General features: G+C 54.4%; 1 protein-coding gene and 1 long non-coding RNA gene across 3 annotated transcripts; both read right to left on the reverse strand.

The window, feature by feature from the left end:
* Positions 1-71: 71 nt before the first annotated feature.
* FEZ1 (fasciculation and elongation protein zeta 1) lies at positions 72-16589 on the reverse strand. Of its 2 annotated transcripts, none has more exons than XM_074848792.1 (10): positions 16494-16589; positions 13939-14241; positions 10123-10219; positions 8327-8413; positions 7549-7759; positions 4258-4529; positions 3137-3217; positions 2660-2735; positions 2113-2178; positions 72-238 (listed from the first exon to the last, which is right to left on the reverse strand). In XM_074848792.1, exons 2-10 carry the CDS (start codon positions 14211-14213, stop codon positions 222-224), a joined length of 1182 nt encoding a protein of 393 aa, XP_074704893.1. In that variant the 5' UTR covers positions 14214-14241; positions 16494-16589; the 3' UTR covers positions 72-221. The 2 variants fall into 2 exon arrangements, with proteins under 2 accessions (XP_074704893.1, XP_074704892.1); XM_074848791.1 differs by having other exon boundaries at positions 3137-3235.
* Positions 16590-18309: 1720 nt separating this feature from the next.
* On the reverse strand, positions 18310-21046 carry LOC141933747 (uncharacterized). Its single transcript, XR_012626208.1, has 3 exons — positions 20763-21046; positions 19824-19987; positions 18310-19054 (listed from the first exon to the last, which is right to left on the reverse strand). It is a non-coding gene; the product is annotated as an uncharacterized LOC141933747 (long non-coding RNA).
* Between the last annotated feature and the right edge of the window lie 1779 nt (positions 21047-22825).

The raw sequence follows: 22825 nt of genomic DNA on the forward strand, positions 1-22825 counted from the left end.
GCATTTTTCTATCGAAAATTTGCAAAACAACGTCGCAAGCAGGGGGGATGAAGACGCCGGAGGCCGGTTGCTTAATTAATGAAACGAATTATTTATTTCCCAGCTGTGCAAAGGTGGGGGGAGTGCGGGGGGAGGGGAGGGGCGCAGGCGACCCGTTTTCCTCGGGTTTGGCCCCGTTTTCGGGGGGTGCCGGGGTGGGGGGACGCAAGGGCAGCGCCGCATCAGGTTGGGCAGAGCACTGCAAAGAGAGAGGTCATGGGTGTGCACCAGCGTGCACCAGGGACGTACGGGGTGGCACGTGGGTGCACCACGACGCACGAGCGTGCACAGGGATGCACGAGGACGCAGCACGAGCGTGCACGGGGATGCACGAGGATGCGCGATGACGCACGAGAGTGCACAGGGATGCATGAGGACACAGCACGAGTGTGCATGGGGATGCACGAGGATGTGCAACGACGCACGAGTGCATGGGGATGCACGAGGACACGCGATGACGCACGAACGTGCACGGGGATGCACGAGTGTGCACGGGGACGCACGAGGATGCGCGATGACGCATGAGTGTGCGCGGGGGTACACAAGTGCACAGGGATGCACGAGTGCGCACGAAGACACACGAGCGTGTGTGGGGATGCACGAGTGCGCATGGGGATGCACGAGGATGCGCAATGACACACAAGCATGCACAGGGACGCATGAGTGTGCACGGGGATGCGCGATGACGCACAAGCGTGCAACGGGGATGCACAATGGTGCACAGTGATGCACAAGAGTGCACAAGCACGCACTGGGATACATGAGCAATTCACGAGGGTGCACGGGGGTCATGTGAAGATACACGCGTGTGCACGGGGATGCCTGGGGGTGTGCAAATGGCAGCAAATGGTATGCACGGAGGATGCGGGAGGGACGTGGGAGCGATGCACGAGGGGGATGCGGGAGGAACGCACGAGGCATGGAGGGTGCACGAGGGATGCACAAGGATGCAGGTGGCTGCACAAGAGATGGAGAAGAGTGAGGGATGCGCGAGGATGCCCAGGAGATGCACCAGGGATGGACGGGGTACATGCGATGGTGCATGAGGGGTGGAAGGGGGGGTGCACAGGGGTTCACGAGGCTGCGTGAAGGATCCGTGCAGGTGTGGGGGGTGCGTGAGGGACGGACGCACGGGAGGTGCACCCGGGATTCACAGAGGGTGCACGACGGCGCCTTTCCTGCCCTCAGCTGCGCCCGCTGAGGGGAGACTGGGCTGGGGGGGGGTGGAGACAGGACTGGGGGGGCTGAGGAGACCCTGGGCTGTGGGGAGCCTGTCCTTGAGGGGACATTTTTTTGGCTTTTCTGCAAATATGTAAAAAACATGGGGGTTGGAAATAAATCTCTAAGGTCCCTTCCAACCCAAACCATTCTGTGACTGAGGGGAGCCCGTCCGTGGGGGGCTGAGGGGAGCTTGGGCTGGGGTGCTGCAGGGGACTGGGCTGGGGGGAGCCTGTCTTTGAGGGGACTTTTTTTTGTTGTTTTATGCAAGTATGTGAAAAACAGGGGGGTTGGAACTAAATCTTTGGGGTCCTTTCCAACCCAATCCATTCTGGGACTGAGGGAAGCCTGACCTTGGCGGGCTGAGGGGAGCCTGGGCTGAGGGGACTCTGTCCTTGAGGGGACTTTATTTTAGTTCAAGCATGTAAAAACCATGGGGGTTGGAACTAAAACTTTTAAGGTCCCTTCCAACCCAAACCATTCTGTGATTCTGTGGATGCACCGGAGATGCGTGAGGGATGTGTGGAGATGCGTGAGGGCTGCATACGGGATGCACGGGAGGTGCATGGAGGATGCAAGGGAGATGCACAAGAATGGGGAAAGGATGCACGGAGATGTACGAAGGATGCACGGGGGATGCAGATGTACCTGGTGTTCACAGAGGATGCACCAGAGATGCGTAAGGGATGCGCGGAAATGCATGAAGGATTCATGAGGGATGCACAGGCACGCACAGGAGATGCACAAGGATGCAGGAAGGATCCGTGGTGGATGCAGAGAGGCACGAGGGCTGTATGGGAGCTGCATGAAGGATGCACGAGGGGCGCACAGGGGATGGACGACGCGAGCAGGTACCTTTGAGGATGTAGTCCGTGAGCAGTGTGGGCACCTTCTCATTCCCCTCCTTCATGGCAAACAGGACTGTGAGGGGGAACAGAGCTGTGAGCCTGGCCCCACTGACCCCCAAAGATCCCTTTTCCCCCCAAAATCAGCCCTATGGTTGCCACAGAGACACTGCCAAAGTTTCCCACAATGCACCAGGCCTGAGAGCATCCAAAAAAACCCCTTTCACCCCCAATCAGCCAAGCCGTGGCAACGCGTAAAGGGTGTTTTACCCCCAGATCAGCACTGGTGTAGGGTGCAAAAATGGGGGGGTGTGGGGGTGTTTGCTGCAAATCAGCTGTGCTGCAGCGATGCAAAACGTGTGATTGCACCCCAAACTGTGCTGCCATGCTGCAAAACGGGTCTTTCCCCCCCAAAATGGCCTTCGTTGCAATGATGCACCCAAACCGCAGCTGCTGCAGCAACGCAGAATGCGCATTTGTGTTCCGCATCTGCCGTGCCACGGGGACGCAAAATGATCGATTCTGCCCCAAAAACGGCAGCTTGAACAAACACTCACTGTTGGTGAGCATCTGCAGGTCCTCGACGGAGGGCGGCGACCCCTTCTTCTCGTAAGGAATCACCGTGTTCAGGTACTGAAAAAAAACCCCACCCACCCCAAAAAACACCCAGATGGCACAAAACTGCCTATTTTTCGCAATGCCTTGCTACAAATTGCCCCAAATTGATGCAAAAGCAGAGTATGTCTGCAATTTTCCGGTGATTGCATTTAAGCTGAAGGTATTTTTTGGCATGCTGAACTAACTGCAGACTTCAAAACCCTCTCAAATGCAAACCCCTGCTTAGGGAGGATTTTTTAGGGTGAAAAATGGTGATTTTGCATGGATTAGTGGGGTGCAGGGGATGGACTGGGGTTGTAAAATTAAAAAATATTTTAACAGGGGTTTGGGAGATGCAGGGGAATGGGGTGTGTGAGGGTGGTGGTGAAAGGGGACAGATTTGGGCAATTTTGGAGGGAAAAAGGGGGAAAGGGCACCTGCTTCTCGTTGGCGGAGGGGCCAAAGGTCTGGCGCAGGCCCGAGTGCAGGATGCTGGAGATGCCCTCCATGCTGAAGCGCTGGGGACACGTGTCACCCTGTCACCTCCCAGGGACATGGAGAGCACCCGTGGCACCTCCTTTGGCACCAACGTCCCCCTGGCTCCCATCCACATCCCCCCCTCCCTCTGTCCCCATGTTTCTCACCCACCCAAACCCATGTCCCCCCTGTCCTTTCCCCATGTCCCCCTGTCCCCTTGCCCCATCCCCTGCCCCATCCCCCTGTCCCACATCCCTCTGCCCCATCCCCTCACCCATCCCCTGTCCCCACATCCCCATCCCATGTCCCCCATCCCTCATCCCCCTACCCCACGTCCCCCCCTCCCATGTCCCTCTGCCCCATCCTGTCCCCACAGCCCTGCCCCATGTCCCCCCATCCCCCCATCCCTCTTTGTCACCCCATCCCCCATCCCCACATCTCCCTGTTCCATGTCCCCCCATCCAAGGTCCCTCTGCCCTGTCCCACCACCCATCCCATCCCCACATCCCTGTCCATGTCCCCTGAGCTCTCCTGTCCCCCCATCCCTGCCCCATGTCCCCCCTCCCATGTCCCTCTGCCCCATCCCATCCCCACATTCCCCTGTCCACGTCCCCTTGAGCCCTTGTCCCCAAACCTGTCCCATGTCCCCCAATCCCATGTCCCCCTGCCCCATGTCCTCCTGCCCCATCCCATCCCCACATCCCCGTTCATGTCTCCCTGAGCCCCCCCGTCCCCACATCCCTGCCCCATGTCCCCAATCCCATGTCCCCCTGCCCCATGTCCTCCTGACCCATCCCATCCCCACATCCCTGTCCACGTCCACATCCCCCTGAGCCCCCCTGTCCCCACATCCCTCCCCATGTCCCCAATCCCATGTCCCTCTGCTCCATCCCATCCCCACATCCCCCCAAGCCCCCCTGTCCCACATCCCCCCATCCCTCATCCCCCTGCCCCATGTCCCCACATCCCTCTGCCCCATCCCCTGTCCCCGCAACCCCCCTCCTCATGTCCCCCTGTCCCCACATCCCCCATACTGCCATCTCCCTGCTCCCCCACCCCCCGTGGCCACGCTGCCCCCCACCTTCCGGGGCATGTGGTTCCCACGTTCCGGACGCCCCCCTTGCAGGCTCAGCCCCCTGTCGCGACGGCGACGCCGGGCGGCCTCCCGCTGCTCCCGCTGCTCGCCCTGCACGGCCAGCAGGGCCCCGATGAACGCCGTCTTCACCTCCTTCTCGAACGCCAGCTCGTCCCGCCGCGCCAACTGCGCCACCAGCTCCGCCGACAGCGCCCGGCTCGCCGCCTCGGCATGCCCCGCCGCCGCCGCCAGCTCCCGCGCCGACAGCCGCCCCAGCCCTGCCACCGGTAGCACCCACAATTATTAATTACCACGCGCTGGGCCACAACAACCCCCTGCGTGACTACCGGCTCGGGGAGGTGTGGCTGGAGCTGTCTGGAAGAGAAGGATCTGGGGGTTCTTATTGACAAGCAGCTGACCATGAGCCAGCAGTGTGCCCAGGTGGCCAAGAAAGCCAACGGCATCCTGGCTTGGATTAGAAATAGTGTGACCAGCAGAAGCAGGGAGGTGACAGTCCCCCTGTGCTCTGCACTGGTGAGGCCACACCTGGAGGGTTGTGTCCAGCTTTGGGCACCTCAATACGAGAGAGATCTCGAGGGGCTGGAGCGAGGGCAGAGGAGGGCAACGAGGCTGGGGAAGGGCCTGGAGAATAAATCCTGTGAGGAGAGATTGAAGGAGCTGGGACTGTTCAGTGTGAGGAGGAGAAGGTGAGGGGAGACCTCATCACTCTCTACAGCTCCCTGAAAGGACGTTGTGGAGAGGTTGGTGCTGGTCTCTTCTCCCAGGGGATTAGTGACAGAACGAGAGGGAACGGCTTTAAACTTCAACAGAGGAGGTTCAGACTGGACATGAGGAAAAAATTTTCCCAGAAAGAGTGGTCAGAGAGTGGAATAGGCTGCCCAGGGAGGGGGTGGAGTCCCCATCCCTGGGTGTGTTTAAGGGCCGTTTGGATGAGCTGTGGGGGGATGTGGGGTAGGGGAAAACTTTGTAGAGTCGGGCTGAGGGTTGGACTCGATGATCCCGAGGGGCTTTTCCAACCTGAGTGACTCTGGGATTCTGTGAGGGTGACTAACGGGCAGCCCCGGGGCAACGGGTGACACCGCTCGGCCACACCTGGCGCAACAAACGGAACGCCCGGTGTGATAAGCGGCGACGCAACCGGTCACGCGCCTGGTCCAATCCCTGATGGGCGCCGGCGCAATTAGGAAAACGCATGCTCGTTCTGAAAAATGCTTTGGGCAATTAGTGCTGCGCAGGCAGAAATGATGAAGCTGCACAGGGTGACCCGAGGGCTCCCCGGAGCGACTGGTGAGGCACCAGTGCAGTAAGTGCGACCCACACCGCAACTGGGGCGATTAGTGGGATGCCCAGTGCAATTAGCGTAATGCACCCCAAAGTTTACAAAATGCCTTATTACAGTGGGACACGCAGCATAATTAAGGCGCTGGGGGTGATTAGCGGGATGCCCGGTGCAATTAGTGAAATGTACCCCGCAAGAAATGAATCACCTGGTGCTGCAATCAGGGACATGCCCCATGCAACTAGTGACAGGCACAGTGCGATTAGGGAGGTGCAAAGGAAAAAATTATGTAATTGGCGAGATGCACGCTGCAATTATTAAGACACGGGGCAATTAGCGAGCGGCCCAGTGCCATTGGTGAAACGCCAAGCGCAGGAAGTGCGACGGGGATCAGCCGGTGCAATTCTTGGTGCACCCAGTGCCGTCAGAAAAACACACAGCGCCCCTGGTGACGAGCTGGGGGCAGTTAGTGACATTCCTGGTGCAATTAGTAAAACGCCTGATATAAGCAGTGACATGCCTGGGGCAATCAGCGCATGAGTGAAACACCTGATGCAATTGGTGACATGCTAGTGCAATTGGTGACATGCTAGTGCAATTACCAGCACATCTGGGGCAATTAGTGATACACCAGTGCAATTAGTGACATGCTAGTGCAATTAGTGACACACTAGTGCAATTAGTGATATGCACCATGCAATTACCAGCATGTCTGGGGCAATTAGTGACATGCTAGTGCAATTAGTGACATGCACCATGCAATCACCGGCATGTCCAAGGCAATTAGGGATATGCCAGTGCAATTAGTGACATGCTAGTGCAATTAGTGACATGCTAGTGCAGGTGAAGACACACTAACATGTAGTGAAATTCCCAGTGCAATTAGTGAAACGCACCCCGGCACTGTTAAAATGCATCACGTGATTAAGGAGATGCGCCGTGCGTTTACAGGACCAGCAATTAATAAATATTTTGTGCAATTACTGAAATGCTCAGCATCACAAATGACATGCCCTGAGCAATTATGGTGTTGTCTGGGCTAATTAGGAACATGACCCATGTCGTTAATGAAAAGTTTAGTGTTTGGGGCATTTAGTGGCCCTTAGAGAAACACACCCCGCGCTGCCTGGCACAGTTCAATGCGTGCTGCGTGGTGCTCTTGGGGAAATGCATAATTAGTGAAAATCCATGGATTTAGGGACATGCCCGGTGTATGGCGCAGACAGCAGCAATTAGGAGGCCGCCCCTCGATGAGTGGGTTCAGTTTTGGGCCCCTCACTCCAAAAAGGCCATTGAATGACTCGAGCGTGTCCAGAGAAGGGCAACGGAGCTGGTGCAGGGTCTGGAGCACAGGTCTGATGGGGAGCGGCTGAGGGAACTGGGGGGGTTTAGTCTGGAGAAGAGGAGGCTGAGGGGAGACCTCCTGGCCCTCTGCAACTCCCTGAAAGGAGGGTGCAGAGAGGGGGGAGGAGTCTCTTGAGCCAAGGAACCAGCGGCAGGCCAAGAGGGAATGGCCTCAAGCTGCGCCAGGGCAGGGTCAGACTGGCTCTTAGGAAGGATTTCTTTGCAGAAGGGGTTGTTGGGCGTTGGAATGGGCTGCCCAGGGCAGGGGGGGAGTCCCCATCCCTGGAGGGGTTGAAGAGTCGGGTTGAGCCAGCGCTGAGGGATCTGGTGGAGTTGGGAACGGTCAGGGTGAGGTTCATGGTTGGACTGGAGGAGCTTCAAGGGCTTTTCCAACCGAGATGATTCTGGGATTCTGTAATTAGTGCATTTGGGGGGAGTGAAGCACTCGGCAAAACGCACGGTGCTCTTGGCGAAACCCCGGGTGCATGTGAAGAAATACTAAAAACAAGACCCTCGCAGGCCTAATCTTTTGCCAAGAACCCCCACTGACCAAACAGGGTGCGAACAGTGGAGCAAGCCAGGCCCTGAGAGACCCAGCTGTCTAATTTGGTTGGAATTGCCCTGATTTTGGGGCTGGATTTTGCTGGCCATACCTTCATGGGAGCAGTTGTTGTTGAAGGCAGGGGAGAAAGCACGCAGCTCACGCAGAAGGATGGGCTCCGTGCCCCCGCCACTGCCTTTGCCTTCAGCATCGGCCTCTGTTTCCTCGTCCTCCTCCTCGTCCTCCTCCTCATCCTCATCACCCTCGGGGTCGGCCTCGGGGTCGGGAGAGCTCTGCATCAGCTCCTCCAGCTCCTCGATGACCTGCAGGGCATCAGTGTCCTCCATCTGCACCCCCATCCTACCTCCATCTCGCACCTACGCCGGGCAGCCCACAGCTACACCCTGCACCCGCATGTGCAACCTTCTCCCTTCATCTCTACCAGCATGACAGATCCTGCACCCTCCCTTCTCCCCTTCATCCTCCACCTGCGTCCTGCTCCCTTCACCCTGCACCTTGGATCCTGCACCCGCACCCTCCTCCACCCAGCATCCCACACCCTGCATCCGCCTCCACGTCCCCTTCCCACACCTGCATCCCGCCTCCGCGCTGCCTCCTGCCGCTCCATCCCACCTCTGCCCCCCCAGTTTTCATCCCTCAACCCGTGCCACCCAGCATCCAGCACCCCACCTTCCTATCCGCACCCAAACCCCACGTCAGCACCCACAACCTGCACCTCCACCTACATCCAAATCTGCATCCCAGGCCTGCATCCCAGATTTGGCCTTTCTTTGGGCTTTCAGCATATGGCTGTGGGGCTGGGGTGGGCTGAGGCCACGCTGAGGGGCTAAAGCCTGGCTTTTGGGGAACACGCAGGGGGCCAGGGGTACCTGCTCAGCTGTCAGCAGTGGCTCCTCATTGATGCCCGAGTCTTGCTCACTCCTCTCAGTGAGCTCCTCCTCCTCCTTCTCGCAGAGCTGCAGGAGACACAGGCTGGGTGGCCTTGGTGGCACCGCAGGCACGGCCCGGCACAGGCACGGCCCCAGCATGGCCCTGGCATGGGGAGAGCCACCACAGAACCACAGCTCGGGGGAGACATGCTGCTGGGGGTGTCTGCATGGGGAGACATCGGCTGGGGGCACAGATGGGGGTGTTGGACAGGGAGACGTTGGATGGAGGGACACTGGATGAGGGCACTGGGTGCAGACACTGGATGGGGATGTTGGATGGAGACACCAGATGAGGGCATTGGGAGCAGATGTTGGATGGGGACATTGGCTGGAGATGCTGGATGAGGACATTGGGTGCAGATGTTGGATGGGGACGTTGGATGGAGACGCTGGATGAGGACATTGGGTGCAGATGTTGGATGGAGATGCTGGATGAGGACATTGGGTGCAGATGTTGGATGGGGATGCTGGATGGAGACGCTGGATGAGGACATTGGGTGCAGATGTTGGAAGGGGACGTTGGATGGAGACGCTGGATGAGGACATTGGGTGCGGATATTGGATGGGGATGTTGGATGGAGACGCTGGATGAGGACATTGGGTGCAGATGCTGGAAGGGGACGTTGGATGGAGACGCTGGATGAGGACATTGGGTGCAGATGTTGGATGGGGATGTTGGATGGAGACGCTGGGTGAGGACATTGGGTGCGGATATTGGATGGGGATGTTGGATGGAGACGCTGGATGAGGACATTGGGTGCAGATGTTGGATGGGGATGTTGGATGGAGACACCGGATGGGAGGATGTTGGGCAGGGACACTGGATACAGGTGGATGGAGATGTTGGATGGGGAAATGTTGGACAGGGATGTTGGAGGGGACTTTGTCTCCTTGCAACACCTCTCTATCCAATGCTTCCCTGTCCATCATCTCCCTCTCCAACATCTCCAGCATCCCCATCCCGTGTCCTGCGCAGAGGTGGATGGGGAGACACTGGATGGAGAGTTGTTGGATGGAGACATTAGACTGGGAAGTTGGACAGGGAGAAGTAGAGGTGTGTTGGATGGAGAGATGTTTGGATTAATGTACTGGACAGTGACACTGGATGGGGAGGTGTTGCAGATGCTGGATGGAGAAGATGGGGATGTTGGATGGGGAGATGGTGGATGTTGATGCTGAATGGGGGAAAGGTCAGATGGAGACACTGGATGGGGACATTCGATGGGGAGATGTCAGAGGGGAACGCTGGATGGGGAGATGATGGGTGGAGATGTTGGACAGGGAGGCGACTTCTTTTTTACCACCTTTCACAGTCTGTTTCACCTTTTTAGCAGAAAACCACCCAAGAAATTTACTTTCTCTTCTTCCTCTTTACTTTCCCCCTTTAGCAACAGGTTGCGTAACATTCAAGTGGGTTAAATTCAGTGGATTTTGGGGCATCTTTGCAGCCCTCCCACAACCCAAAACACAGCTATTCATAGCAAAAACTCACTACAATGAAGAAAACACTATTTTCTGCCCCAGAAAATACACCACCTCACGCCTGGCTTGGAGGCAAAGACCAGACTGCCAAAGCAAACACTTAATCTTGCCCGTTTCAGTGTGGTTTCACCCTAAGAAGTTGAGTGGTCTGCAGCGCTCCGATGGTCGCTGAGCCTTGGGGCTGATGGACAGCTGTCAATCATCACCAGGGGGTCATGCGGGGACAGAGGGGGTTTGGGGAGCCACAGCCGTACCTGGGGGTCGGTGCCGTCGGGGGCCTCAGCCCCGGGGAGCAGCCAGGGCCGGGGGGAGCCCCGGGGGGCGAAGCCATCAGTGAGAGCATCCCAGACCCTGCAGGGAGGCGGGTGGTGAGCGCTGATCCCAAAATGTTGCCTCCCAGAAAGCTGTCCCAAAACAGCATGCCAAAGCGCCTCAAAACACCCCGAAATACAGCCCCAGAAACACCCGGAAATGCCCTCAAAAAAAATCCCCAAACACCACCGAGATGCCCAAAACATCCCAAAACACCTCAAATGATGTTCTAGAAGATCCCAAATGCTGCCCTAGCAGACCCCAAAGCTTCTCAAAATATCATCACGAAATACTGCCCTGAAATACCCCAAAGTACCCCAAAATGCTGCCCCAGCACTTGAGACGCCCCAAATGTCATTTTGAAATGTTGCTGTCAAAATACGCCCAAAAAGGCCACCGCAAGGTCCCAAAATGTCTCCAGATGTCCCAAAAGACCACTCTGAAATGCCTCAAAGTGCCACCCCAAAACATCACCATGATGTCCTGAAATGCCCCAAAACATCCTGAAAAGCTCTCAAAGCCACAGAAACCCCCCAAAATGCCATACTAAAACACTGCCCCCAAGACCCTCTGAAAGGCTGCAAAACACCTCAAAATGCTCACCTGGAACACCCCAAAATACCCCTAAAGGTCCCAAAGCTCCAAAATGCACTGAAATGCCCCAAATGCCATCCTGAAACACTCAAAAATGCCCCCAAAAGCCACAAAGCTCCAAAACGCCACCCAGAAACGCTTCACACCACCACCCCAAAAACACCCAAAATGCTCCAAAACGTCCCCAAATGACACCTTTGTACACCCAGAAATACCCCAAAATTCTGAAACACTGCTCAAAATGCTCCAAAATGCCCCAAAATGCTGCTCCAGAGCACCCTGAAACATCTCAAAACACTGTCCTGAAACACTGCCCAGGAACACCCTAAAATGCCTCTAAAAGCTGCCCTGATACCCCACAGAAACACCCCAAAATGCCACTGTGATGCTCCAGAACAAACCCCAATTGCCCAACACCCCAAAATGCCTCAAAGCTCCCCAAAATGCTGCCCTGAAACATGCTGAAATGCCCCAAAACGCAGTCCCAGCAGCCCAAAATGCCACCGTGAAATACCCCAAATTTTCACCTTGAAACACCCCAAAACTGCCCTGAAACACCCAAAAATGCTGCTCTGAAACACCCCTCAGACACCCTGAAACACCCCAAAAAACTGCTGTCCTGAAACACCCCAAAACAACCCAAAACCTCCCAAAATACAGCCCAGAAACACCTAGAAACAACCCCAAACAGCCCCGAACAACCCCAAACCATGGCCCTGATACCCCAAAATGCACCAAATCACCCCAAAAGTCCCCTGAAACCCCCTAACCCCCCCCCTCCTCTGCTTCACTATTAGAGATGCCCAATTCTCCTCTGGGGCTGGACTGATTTTGCCTGATTTCACCCCAAAAAAGGTGCATGGGGGAGGGGAGAGGGAATGGGGAAAAAAGGAGCGGGGGGGGAAGAGGTGAAGAAGGAGAAGATGGGGAAAAAAAGGGCAAAAAGGGGGAAAATAGGGAAAAGTTGTGGAATGGAAAACGGAGTAAAAGAAGGGAAAAGGAAGAAAAATGAGAAAGGGGGAAAAGAAGGTAAAAGGGGGAAAAATGGGAAAGAAGAGAAAAAGGGGGAGAAAAGGAAAGATGGGAAAATGGGGAACAGGGGAAGGAGGAAAAGGGCTGAAAGAAGGAAAAAGGAAAAATGGGGGAAAAGGGGGAAAAGTGGAGAAAAAAGGAGAAAAGGAGGAAGAGAAAAAATGGGGAAAATGAGAGAGGAGAGCTGAAAAGTGGTGACATCAGGAGAAGTCAAAAACGGAGAAAAAGATCAAAACCAGGGAAAAAGGTAAAAAATGGGAGAAAAGGCACAAAAAGAGATTAGAAAATTTCTCCCCAATTAATGCAAAACCACCCATTTTCCCACCACAAGTGGCATTTTTAGTCCGACACGGTGCCTCATCCACGCACATCCCGATTCCCTCTAAATCACCCCAAAAACGCCTGCCCCCCCTCCACCCCCAAAATGCTCTATTTTGGGATTTACCTCATCTCCCTCCTCACCTGATCTTAATTTCCCTCTAAATAACATATTTCACAAATTAACATGTATGTCAAAAAAAGCCTATATTCCTATTTTTAACAAAAATGCAGCAAAAAAGGAAAAAAATACGTGATTATCCCCCAAAATTTGCTTTTTTTCCGCTCTTAAAGAGCCAGCACCCTGCAGAGTCAGGCAAGCTGCAGCAGCAGATTTCTGAGTTAATTATGGCAAGAATTGGTTAATAATTAGGGAAATTCAGCGTCTTTAAGGCCCCGGCCCATCCCCCGCCCGTGCACACAGGGCTCATTCAAGAAGGAGAAAAAAAAAAACCAACCCTGTTTTGACCAAACTGACCCAAAAAGACACAATAAGCAGCACAAAGCAGCGCAGCGAGCCGGCTGCCGGCGACAGCGCCACACTCCCGGCACCGGGCCAAAATGTGTTTTTTCTCTGAAAAACCATCAATTTGGCCAATTACGAAAAGCAATTCAGCCTCAGCGGGTTTTGGTGAAAAAAACCCAAAGCCTGAAACAAACAGATTTGGGGGCTTTTGGCCTGAAAACAACCACTTTGCATGGTGAAAAATGAGCATTAGGAATGGCAGCCTGGGGAATAATCCCAATTAAACACACAAAAAATCTGTTAGAAAGGTGTTAAGGCACAAACATTGCTGAAGAAATACACAAATTTGGGAAAAACCCCTCATTTTGCAATTAAAAATAAAGCTTTTTAATGAAAATATGAGATTTTAATGCAAATGCCACTATATTGTGGCAGGGCTGGGGGGATTTTGCCCCAAACTGGCTTCCCCCTGGCTTGGTGCAGAGCTTGCACATTGCAGTGAGGCTAAGCTCTACTCACACCTTACTCAAGGTTTACACTCACCCCCCCTGGGGGCTCTCCTCACATAGACTGAGCCTGCTGTCACCCCCTGCAACGTGACATGGGGCACCCCGCTGTGCCCCCTCCTAGAATGCTACACAGCTACTCCAAGGATCCTACGCAGCTACTCCACAGATTCTACACAGCTACTCCACAGATTCTACACCGCTACTCCAAGGTGCTGCATGATCACACCACAGCACAGGGGGCCAACGTGCGTGTGGTGGAGGTCTTGCAAGCATACAAAAAGGTGCAGTAGGCCCCAGAGAGGCATTACTCATAGGATACTACACTGCTACTCTGATGTGGTACACAACCATGCTGCAGTGGGGTAGGCTGGCCTGCATGCCATGGGAGGGGGTGTATCTCATGACCATGCAAAGAGGCATGCAGGCTCAAGGGTGGCCTACTCATAGGATATTACACAGCTGCTCTAAGGATCCTACACAGCTACTCATAGGATACTACACAGCTACTCCACACTGCTGCATGACTGTGCTGCAATGCAGGGGTCTGAGCTGCATGCGGGGTGTACCACGTGGCGGCACGCAGACCCCGAGGGAGTCCTTACTCACAGGATACAACAGCGCTATTCCTGACGTGGCGCATGACCCAAGGAAGTCTTCCAAGGGTGCAAGGAGGCACGCAGGCCGTGAGGGGGTTTACTCACAGGTTACTACAGCCCTGCTTTGATGCGTTCCATGACCACGCTGCAATGCAGCGAGCCAGTCCGCACTGGGCGGGGGGGTGGATTTTGCAAGTGTGCGAGGAGGCCCGTGCCCCCCGGGAGTAGCGGGGCTTTACTCACTCCTCATCCTGGAGGCGCTCCTCCTCCTCCTGCGCTTGGAGACGCCCCCGCACAGGGGCCAGACCCTCGGTGGCAGCATCGTAGTTGCGAAAGCAGACGGTCAGCTTCTCGTCGAACTCCTGCACCAGGTCCTCCATCGACTTGAAGCTCATCATCTCGGCCGAGAAGCTCTCCAGCTCCGCCAGCGCCGGGTCCGCCGCACGCTGCGGGGTGCCCCCATCGTCCCCGGGGCCCTCCTCAAACTCCTCCTCCAGGCTTACTAGGGGCGCCTCCATCCTCCTCAACGCCTCCGCGCCGCCTTAGCTGTGGGGAGAGGGTGCCTGTGAGTAGCCCCTCACAGCTTAGAACACCGGGGACACCCATTCCCTTTGCTGCTGCCGCGCTGGCTGAAACCCTACTGCCAGGGCTACTGCACAACCAGCCGTATCTCTGTAGTATCCTAATAGTATCCCAACAGCATCTTAGTACTGACCTCAAAGCATCTTAGCAGCGCTATAGAAATATGCTGATATTCTGACATAAATATAGTTATTATGCTGACATAAGACTAGTAGTATTTTACTAGTAGCAACTAAATGTTGACAGCGGCACAAAAGTATCTTAGTGCTACCCTGATAGTATATAAAAAGTACCATAACACTACCTTTTTTACTGAACTGGTAGTATCTTAGTAGTATCCTTATACTAATCACTATCTTACCAGTGGCCTGAAAGTATCATACTAGCATCAGTAATGTACTGACAGTATCCCAAAAGTTTGTTGCCCAGATAGTATCCCAGAAGTATCTTTTCTAGTGCCCTTGTAGTATCTTAGAAGTATTCCACTGATATTTTACTAGCATCCTGACAGCATCCTACTCAAAAATGAGTACTGTCCTGATAGCACCTTACCAGCATTGTGATAATATCCTGATAGTAGTACCCTGATACTATCTTAGTAGTATCTTAGTAATGGCCTTGCAGTATCTTAGTAGTGCCTCAATAGTACTATGAAAGTATCTCAGCAGTATCCCTGGAGTATCCAGGCAGTATCCTGATAACATCTTAGTAGCATCCTGATGGTACATTTGTGCTACACCAAGTGAGTATCCTAGTAGTAGCCACTGAATAGCTCAGCATTGCCCTGATGTTGTACTAGCATGGGTAGAAGTATCCTGATACTATGTCAGGAGCATCCCAATAGCATCCTAATAGTGGTGTAATGGTATAGCTAGTATTTTAGTAGTGTCCTGATAGTATCTTGGTAGTGTGATGCTATTACATTATTTTATTATTTACTCAGATATTTATTATTTAGATTTATTGTTACTAAGATATTATCTCAGGGCCATGTTACTATGCTGAAAGCAACGCAACTCTATCGGTTGTAGTATCCTGAGAGTACCCTGGTGGTTTGTAGCACTGCTCCAGCGGTACCTTCCTAATAGTATCTCAGTATCAACCCTGGAAAGATGCAGGAAATCTCGTAGTAGTGTCCTGATAGAATCCTGGTAGTGCCCTGAGAGTATCTTAGTAGCATTCTCACAGTATCCCAGTAGTATCCACACATTATCCTGCCAGGATCTTAGTGCCACCCTGAGAGTGCCGTAGTACTGCCTGCGGAGTATCCTGATAGCATTTCAGTGAGCTCCTGGTAGCATCTTAGTAGCATCCCAGTAGTATCCTGAGAGTATCTCAGGTGTGTCTTGACAGTATCTCACTACTGCCTCACAACGTTACTGAGAGTATCCCAGTAGTATCTGAGCAGCAGCCTTGTAGGAAGCAAAGAGTAACCTAGTAGTAAGCCAGTACTAACCCAGCCAAGCTGCCCCAACCCCCTCACCCCATCACACTTCCCCTGGGGAGGGGGAAGAGCGCAGCAATAGGTTTTTGGGGCAAAACCTGGCCAGATTGGGGCTCTGAGTGCTGCCCGTGCCCTGCGCACGCACCCCCCCTTCCAGAGCACCCCCACATCGCCAGCACCCCCCAGCTGCGCGCACGCACCCGCGCCCCCCCCGTTACGTGCGTGCACACGCCCCTGCGCCCCCCCCACCCCTCAACCCCCCCAAAATGCCCCCAAAGCGCCTCTACCCCCCCCCGCAGCGCGTGCGCATCCCACAATGCACCACCCGCGCACGGATGCTGATGCGCAGCCGAGCAACGCCCCCCCCCCCAAAAAAAACCCAAAACGGAGACACTCGCCCCCCAACGCCCCTCCGCGCTGCACCCCCAAACCCGCCCCCCCCCGCCGTGCCAGCGCCCTCCCCCCCCCCCAGCGCTTGCACCGCGATGCGCCCCCAAACCCCCCCCCAGCGCCCCCCGCACCGCCCGCGGTACCCACAGTGCGCCACGGCGCGCCCCCGATGCGCGCCCCCCCCGTGCGCGCGCCCCCGTGGGTACCGCCCGCACCGCGCTGCGATCCCCGCGCTGCGCCCCAACATCCATCCCCCCCCCAACCCCCCCCCCGCGCCCTCCGCCACCTGCGCCCCCCCCCCCGCGCGCGCCTGCCCGCCCGCGCAGCCCTCACTGCGCGCAAAAAGCGTCCCCCCGTGTCCCCCCCTCAGCCCCGCACCCACCTGCGGCCCCGCATCCTCCGCGCCGCGCAGGGGGTGGGGGGGGACCGGGGGGGGGTGGGGGGGACGGGGGGGGCGGGCAGCGCCGCCGCACTGCGCACGCGCGGGGGAGGGGGGGGTGACGTCACCGGGAAGGTGGGTGCGGGTGACGTCACACCCCCCACCCCCTCCCCCCGAGGGTGGTCGCCGCGATCTTTTTCGATCCCTAAAATATTGCTGAGCCCCCCCGGCACCGCGGAGAGTCACTTATTGATAGTTAGTTATAGTTATAGTTATATCTGTGTTTACATTTATTTATGCATATTTATGTGTATTTATAGATTTATAATTTTAATTATTTATTTGTATTTTTATTTTTAATTATATTAATAATTATATTTGTATTTTATAATTATATTTGTAACTGTATTTACATTTATGCATATTTGTGCATTTATAGATTTATAATTTTATTTATATTTTTATTTTTAATTATATTTTTAATTATATTTATATTTGTATTTTATAATTATATTTGTATTTGTATCTGTATTTACATTTATTGATGCATATTTATGTACATTTATAATTTTATTTCTATCTATATTTTTAATTATATTTATAATTATATTTATATTTTTATTTCTATCTATATTTGAAATTATATTTATAATTATATTTATATTTTTTATTATATTTATATTCGTATTTGCATCTGTATTTACATTTTATGCATATTTATGTATATTTATATATATTTATGATTGTAATTAATTATTTATATTTCTTTGCACAAGCACAGCTGCGTGGATGTCGCATGCACATTACAGACAGAAATTAAAAAAAAAGATGAGATAAAGATAAAATAAGTCCTCCCCCAAAAAATTATTTTATTTATTAATGGTCCAAAAAATCTTTTTTCTCTCTCAAAAACAATTAGTAGGTTGTTTGGTCGTGGGTTTTTGTTTTAAATAAGCATGTTTTAGAGCAGTAGAGTCAAGTGTGCGGCTTTTTTTTTTTTTTTTTTTTGTTTAAATCTCGGTTGAACAGTTTGCAGCGCCCTGATTCGAAGGTCTGGTTTTAAGTTCCACTTCCCCTGATACCAGTTTTAAGTCCTGTTTCCCCTGTTATCAGTTTTAAGTAAGTCCCCTTTCCCCCGATACCAGTTTTAAGTCCCCTTTCCCCTCATACCAGTTTTAAGTCCCGCTTCCCCTGATACCGGTTTTAAGTCCTGTTTCCCCTGTTATCAGTTTTAAGTCCCCTTTCCCTCGATACCAGTTTTAAGTCCCCTTTCCCCTGATACTAGTTTTAAGTCCCGCTTCCCCTGATACCAGTTTTAAGTCCTGTTTCCCCTCATACTAGTTTTAAGTCCCCTTTCCCCAATACCAGTTTTAAGTCCCGCTTCCCCTGATACCAGTTTTAAGTAAGTCCCACTTCCCCTGATACCAGTTTTAAGTCCCCTCTCCCTTGATACCAGTTTTAAGTCCTGCTTCCCCTGATACCAGTTTTAAGTCCTGTTTCCCCTGTTATCCGTTTTAAGTAAGTCCCCTTTCCCTTGATACCAGTTTTAAGTAAGTCCCACTTCCCCTGATACCAGTTTTAAGTCCCCTTTCCCTTGATACCAGTTTTGAGTCCCCTTTCCCCTCATACCAGTTTTAAGTCTCGCTTCCCCCGATACCAGTTTTAAGTCCCACTTCCCCCGATACCAGTTTTAAGTCCCCTTTCCCCCGATACCAGTTTTAAGTCCCCTTTCCCCTCATACCAGTTTTAAGTCCCGCTTCCCCTGATACCGGTTTTAAGTCCTGTTTCCCCTGTTATCAGTTTTAAGTCCCCTTTCCCTTGATACCAGTTTTAAGTCCCCTTTCCCCTGATACCAGTTTTAAGTCCCGCTTCCCCTGATACCAGTTTTAAGTCCTGTTTCCCCTCATACTAGTTTTAAGTCCCCTTTCCCCAATACCAGTTTTAAGTCCCGCTTCCCCTGATACCAGTTTTAAGTAAGTCCCACTTCCCCTGATACCAGTTTTAAGTCCCGCTTCCCCTGATACCAGTTTTAAGTCCTGCTTCCCCTGATACCAGTTTTAAGTCCCCTTTCCCCTGATACCGAGTTTAACGTCTGGCCTCACGTGGCTACAGGGATGCAGAGGGAGGACGAGCACCACAGGCTGCGCTTTCCGACTCCTTTTCCATGCCGATTTTTAACAGAACAAGGGTTTCACCACCCGCACACGACTTTTCATCATTCCTATTAGGTGAGAAACCTCAAAAGCGGCTGCAAAACACTTTTTGTTAAGCTTAGTGAAATTTTGCCAAGTCCTGGCTGGAGCATCTCACGCCTTGATGTGGTGCCGAAAAAATGGGGAGAGGTTTGTCTTCATGCTCCGGGTGCTTCGTTCTCACACATCCCACTAATTGCGGTGGCTGCGTACGATCGTTAACTCACCTCTTAAGGCACAATATATAGTTAATACAGAGTTAAAGTGAGGCTTAGCGTTTGCAATATGGATGTAAATCCGTGTTTCATGGAGCCCTCTAGCCTATATTGCAATTGGTTATTGCAAACCGATGAACTGCTCCTGCCATAAAACCTGTTATGGAATTAATCAAACAATTAGCGTAATAATTTGGGTATTATCGGGGAAAATAAAACCACATTCATCATATAACAGCACGGTACAGCCCCTAAAAAAATAGACGGGACACGGCCCATGGCTTTAAATAAAGTCACCCTCTAACATCTGCTGTTCCCAGCATTGTAGATACAATTAATGCAATAGATTAATGAGTTAGATATTAATTACATTAATATTAATATTATTAACAACACGGCCAGGACCAAGTCAAGGGGCTACATCTTTAGGTACCTGGTGGAGAGGAGGATGGAAAACCGTGCCATTCAGCGCAGAAAACAAAGAAAAAAAGAGAAAAAAAAAATAAATAAAAGAAATAAAAGCATCAACTGCTTTAAAAGATAAAACTTTTATTTACCTTTACGTACATAAACTTGACTTCTATGGGACACAACCACCCTATGCTCTAGGGCAGGGGGTCTCAACCTTCCCTTCACCACAGGCCCCCTTGAAATACCTTTTGTGGCCACGAACCACCAAGACTTAATTCAAGATTTAAAGCGCTAGACTGCATCAAATGTTTATTTCAACTTTCTCACGAAGGGTCTTCAAATTTGGAGAGAAAGGGAAATAAGTTAATCTGTTAATGCACACACTCCTATTATAATATCTTTATTGCAGTGATTCCATATGAATTTAAAATAATAGCATCAACACTCTTCTTGCTCAAATGGCCCATTTTATGGTATTTTAACGTGCTAATTCTGAATTTTATGTGAATTTTTACCTTAAAATTTGATGAAAAGTTTTTACATTTCTTCTCATCTCCCCCCTTGTTTCTCTGTGTCCAGCCACCAGATATTTTTGTTCACGGGTCCAGGGCCACCACTTGGAGGAACAGACTTCAGCCCCAGTGTGGCCCTAAAGAGGGCCTTTGGGTTAAGAAAATGTCTTTAAGAGAAAAACCACCTAGTTAAAGTGGGTCCCACCAGCTAGATTAGCACTGAATATACTAGCTTGTCAGGGCGGGGGGCTTGAGTTTGAGGGGAGGGGACTGTGGGAGAAGGAGGTGCAGTGCTTGCCACGGGACAGACCAAATGTTTCCGGGCTGGATGTTCCCCACCCCTGCTTTAAGCCTTCGTGGACCCTGTGTGATGACATCACAGCCCCCCCGGGGTCTGTGGAGCTCAGGTTGAGAACCGGGGCTCTATGGGACCCAACCGCGCTACATGTCTGTTTGCACCACACATAGGCATAGGTGACAAGGGATATCAAAGGGCATGGCAGGAAGATGTGCAAGGTAGAAAGGATTTCCCTGTTACAGAATCCCAGAATCATCTGGGTTGGAAAAGCCCTTGAAGCTCCTCCAGTCCAACCATGAACCTCACCCTGACCGTTCCCAACTCCACCAGATCCCTCAGTGCTGGGTCAACCCAACTCTTCAACCCCTCCAGGGATGGGGACTCCCCCCCTGCCCTGGGCAGCCCATTCCAACGCCCAACAACCCCTTCTGCAAAGAAATCCTTCCTAAGAGCCAGTCTGACCCTGCCCTGGCGCAGCTTGAGGCCATTCCCTCTTGTTCTATCGCTTATTACTTGGCTCAAGAGACTCCTCCCCCCTCTCTGCACCCTCCTTTCAGGGAGTTGCAGAGGGCCATGAGGTCTCCCCTCAGCCTCCTCTTCTCCAGACTAAACCCCCCAGTTCCCTCAGCCGCTCCCCATCAGACCTGTGCTCCAGACCCTGCACCAGCTCCGTTGCCCTTCTCTGGACACGCTCGAGTCATTCAATGGCCTTTTTGGAGTGAGGTTTTGCCCAAAACTGGGGTCCCCCCCGCCACTGTACCAGGCGCAGGTTGTCGTGCAGCAGCCAGGCCCTGTCCAGGTGCTGACACTTGTCTTGGGGGGGCCGCGGGACCCCCAAAATCGGGCTCAGCTCGACCGGCGTCGCCTCCCCGGGGTACCGGGTCCGAGCCCCCTCCAGTGCCGCACGCAGCGCCCCATAGGACGTCACGCCGCGCCGGCCACGCCCCCGAACGGGCTGCCCTCACCCGCCATGGCGGCCACGGCGTCGCTCCGCACCACCCTCCGCGTTCTGCGCATGCGCCCTTCTGGCCCCGCCCCTGCCCTGGCAATGCCCACACTCCCCATGGAGGACGCGGCGTCGCCGGACCCGCCCCTTCGCGCCTGCGCGGAGCCGCCTCCCCTTAGCTGCGCCACTTCTCCCCGCTCCCCTCAGGGCCACCATGATGGCGGCGGCGGCGGCCCCGGGGCTCCGGCCGCTTCTCTGGGCCCTGCGGGCTCAGGTGAGGCGGGAAGGCGGGTAGCGGGGGACCTCGGGGGTGGTGTCACGCTCGCGTCGAGGCCTCATCCCGCCCAGGGGGGTGTGAACCCCGCGGCTCTGGGGGTGGTTGGGGTCCTCCCTCCCCTCTTCCCTTCCCCCTCCTCGCCTTCCCCTTCCCCGTCCTTCTCGGGGGGCACCGGGGGCCGGGACGTCCCGGCGAGCGCCCCGACTGCGGGTGGCGCGGATTCAGCCCCCCCGCAGCTGGTCGCTGCCCCCGCGGGCCTCGGCCCGGTGCTGCCGGAGCCGCTGGAGGCGGGGGGGTGCGGGCAGGCGGGCGGCTTCGCACTGCCCACGCTCCAGCAGTGGCAGTGGGGCCAGACGGGGCCCAGCGTCCGTGGGGGGCGACAGGGGGGTCAGGGGCAGCCCCCAGGGAGCCCCCCCACACCTGCCCCGAGGCAGCCCCCACAAATCCCCACCACACAACCCCCCGCAGGGACATTTCACGGACCCACAGAGACACCCCAACCCACAGAGACATCCCCCCCCCGGCCCTATAGAGACTCCCCCAACCACAGAGAGACCCTCCCCCAGTCCCACAGAGACCCTCTCAGCCCCCCAGAGAACACCCCAGCTGCACAGAGACTCACACAGAGACCCCCCCCAAAACCCCAGATCCCCCCCAGCCCCACAGATACCCCCTCAGCCCCCCAGAGAACGCCTCAGCCCCACAGAACCCCCCCTCAGCTCCCCAGATCCCCCCCAACCCCACAAAGACCCTCCCCAGTCCCCCAGATCCCCCCCAGCCCCACAGAGACACCCCCCCCAACCCCCCAGATTCCCTCTCAGCCCCACAGAGCGCCCCCCCCCCCCCGCAGTGATGGCCCCCACCAGGGCAGCCCCATGTAGAGGTGCAGGAACTGGAGGAAGTTTTGCACCAGCCCCACGGGGGTGTAGGCCCCCAGCCCCAAATCCTCCAGCCGCTCCTCCCCCTCCACACCCACCGTGGGGGGGGCTCTGCTGCACAGCTGGGGGGGGGGGAATCCGGACCCACAGCAGGGGGGGGTCCAGCCCCACTGTGGCTGTGGGGGATGGGGAGGCTGCCTGGGAGGGGGAGGAGAAGGGGGGTTATAGGGGGGGTCTGACCCACAGCCCCCCCCCCTCGAGCCCCCAATCTGCCCCCCCCGAGCCCCCAATCTGCCCCCCCTGAACCCTCCCCCCCAGACCCCCAATCTGCCCCCCCAGACCCCCAATCTGCCCCCCAGAGCCCCTGCCCTACCCCGTGGCCACCCCAGACCCCCAATCTGCACCCCCAGACCTCCAGTGTGCCCTCCCAAGATCCTTGTTCTGCCCCATGGGCCCCCCAGAGCCCCCAATCTACCCCCCAGCCCCCCCAATCTGCCCCCCATGAACCCTTCCTCTCTCCCTCACTTGGGCGGTGGCGAGGCTTCAGGGCACGGGGCCCAGCATCAGGGGGGGTGTCTCCAGGCCCAGAGGGGCCCCCGCAGCATG

The sequence above is a fragment of the Strix aluco genome, chromosome 23 (genome assembly GCF_031877795.1).
Source record: "Strix aluco isolate bStrAlu1 chromosome 23, bStrAlu1.hap1, whole genome shotgun sequence".
Taxonomy (NCBI): domain Eukaryota; kingdom Metazoa; phylum Chordata; class Aves; order Strigiformes; family Strigidae; genus Strix; species Strix aluco.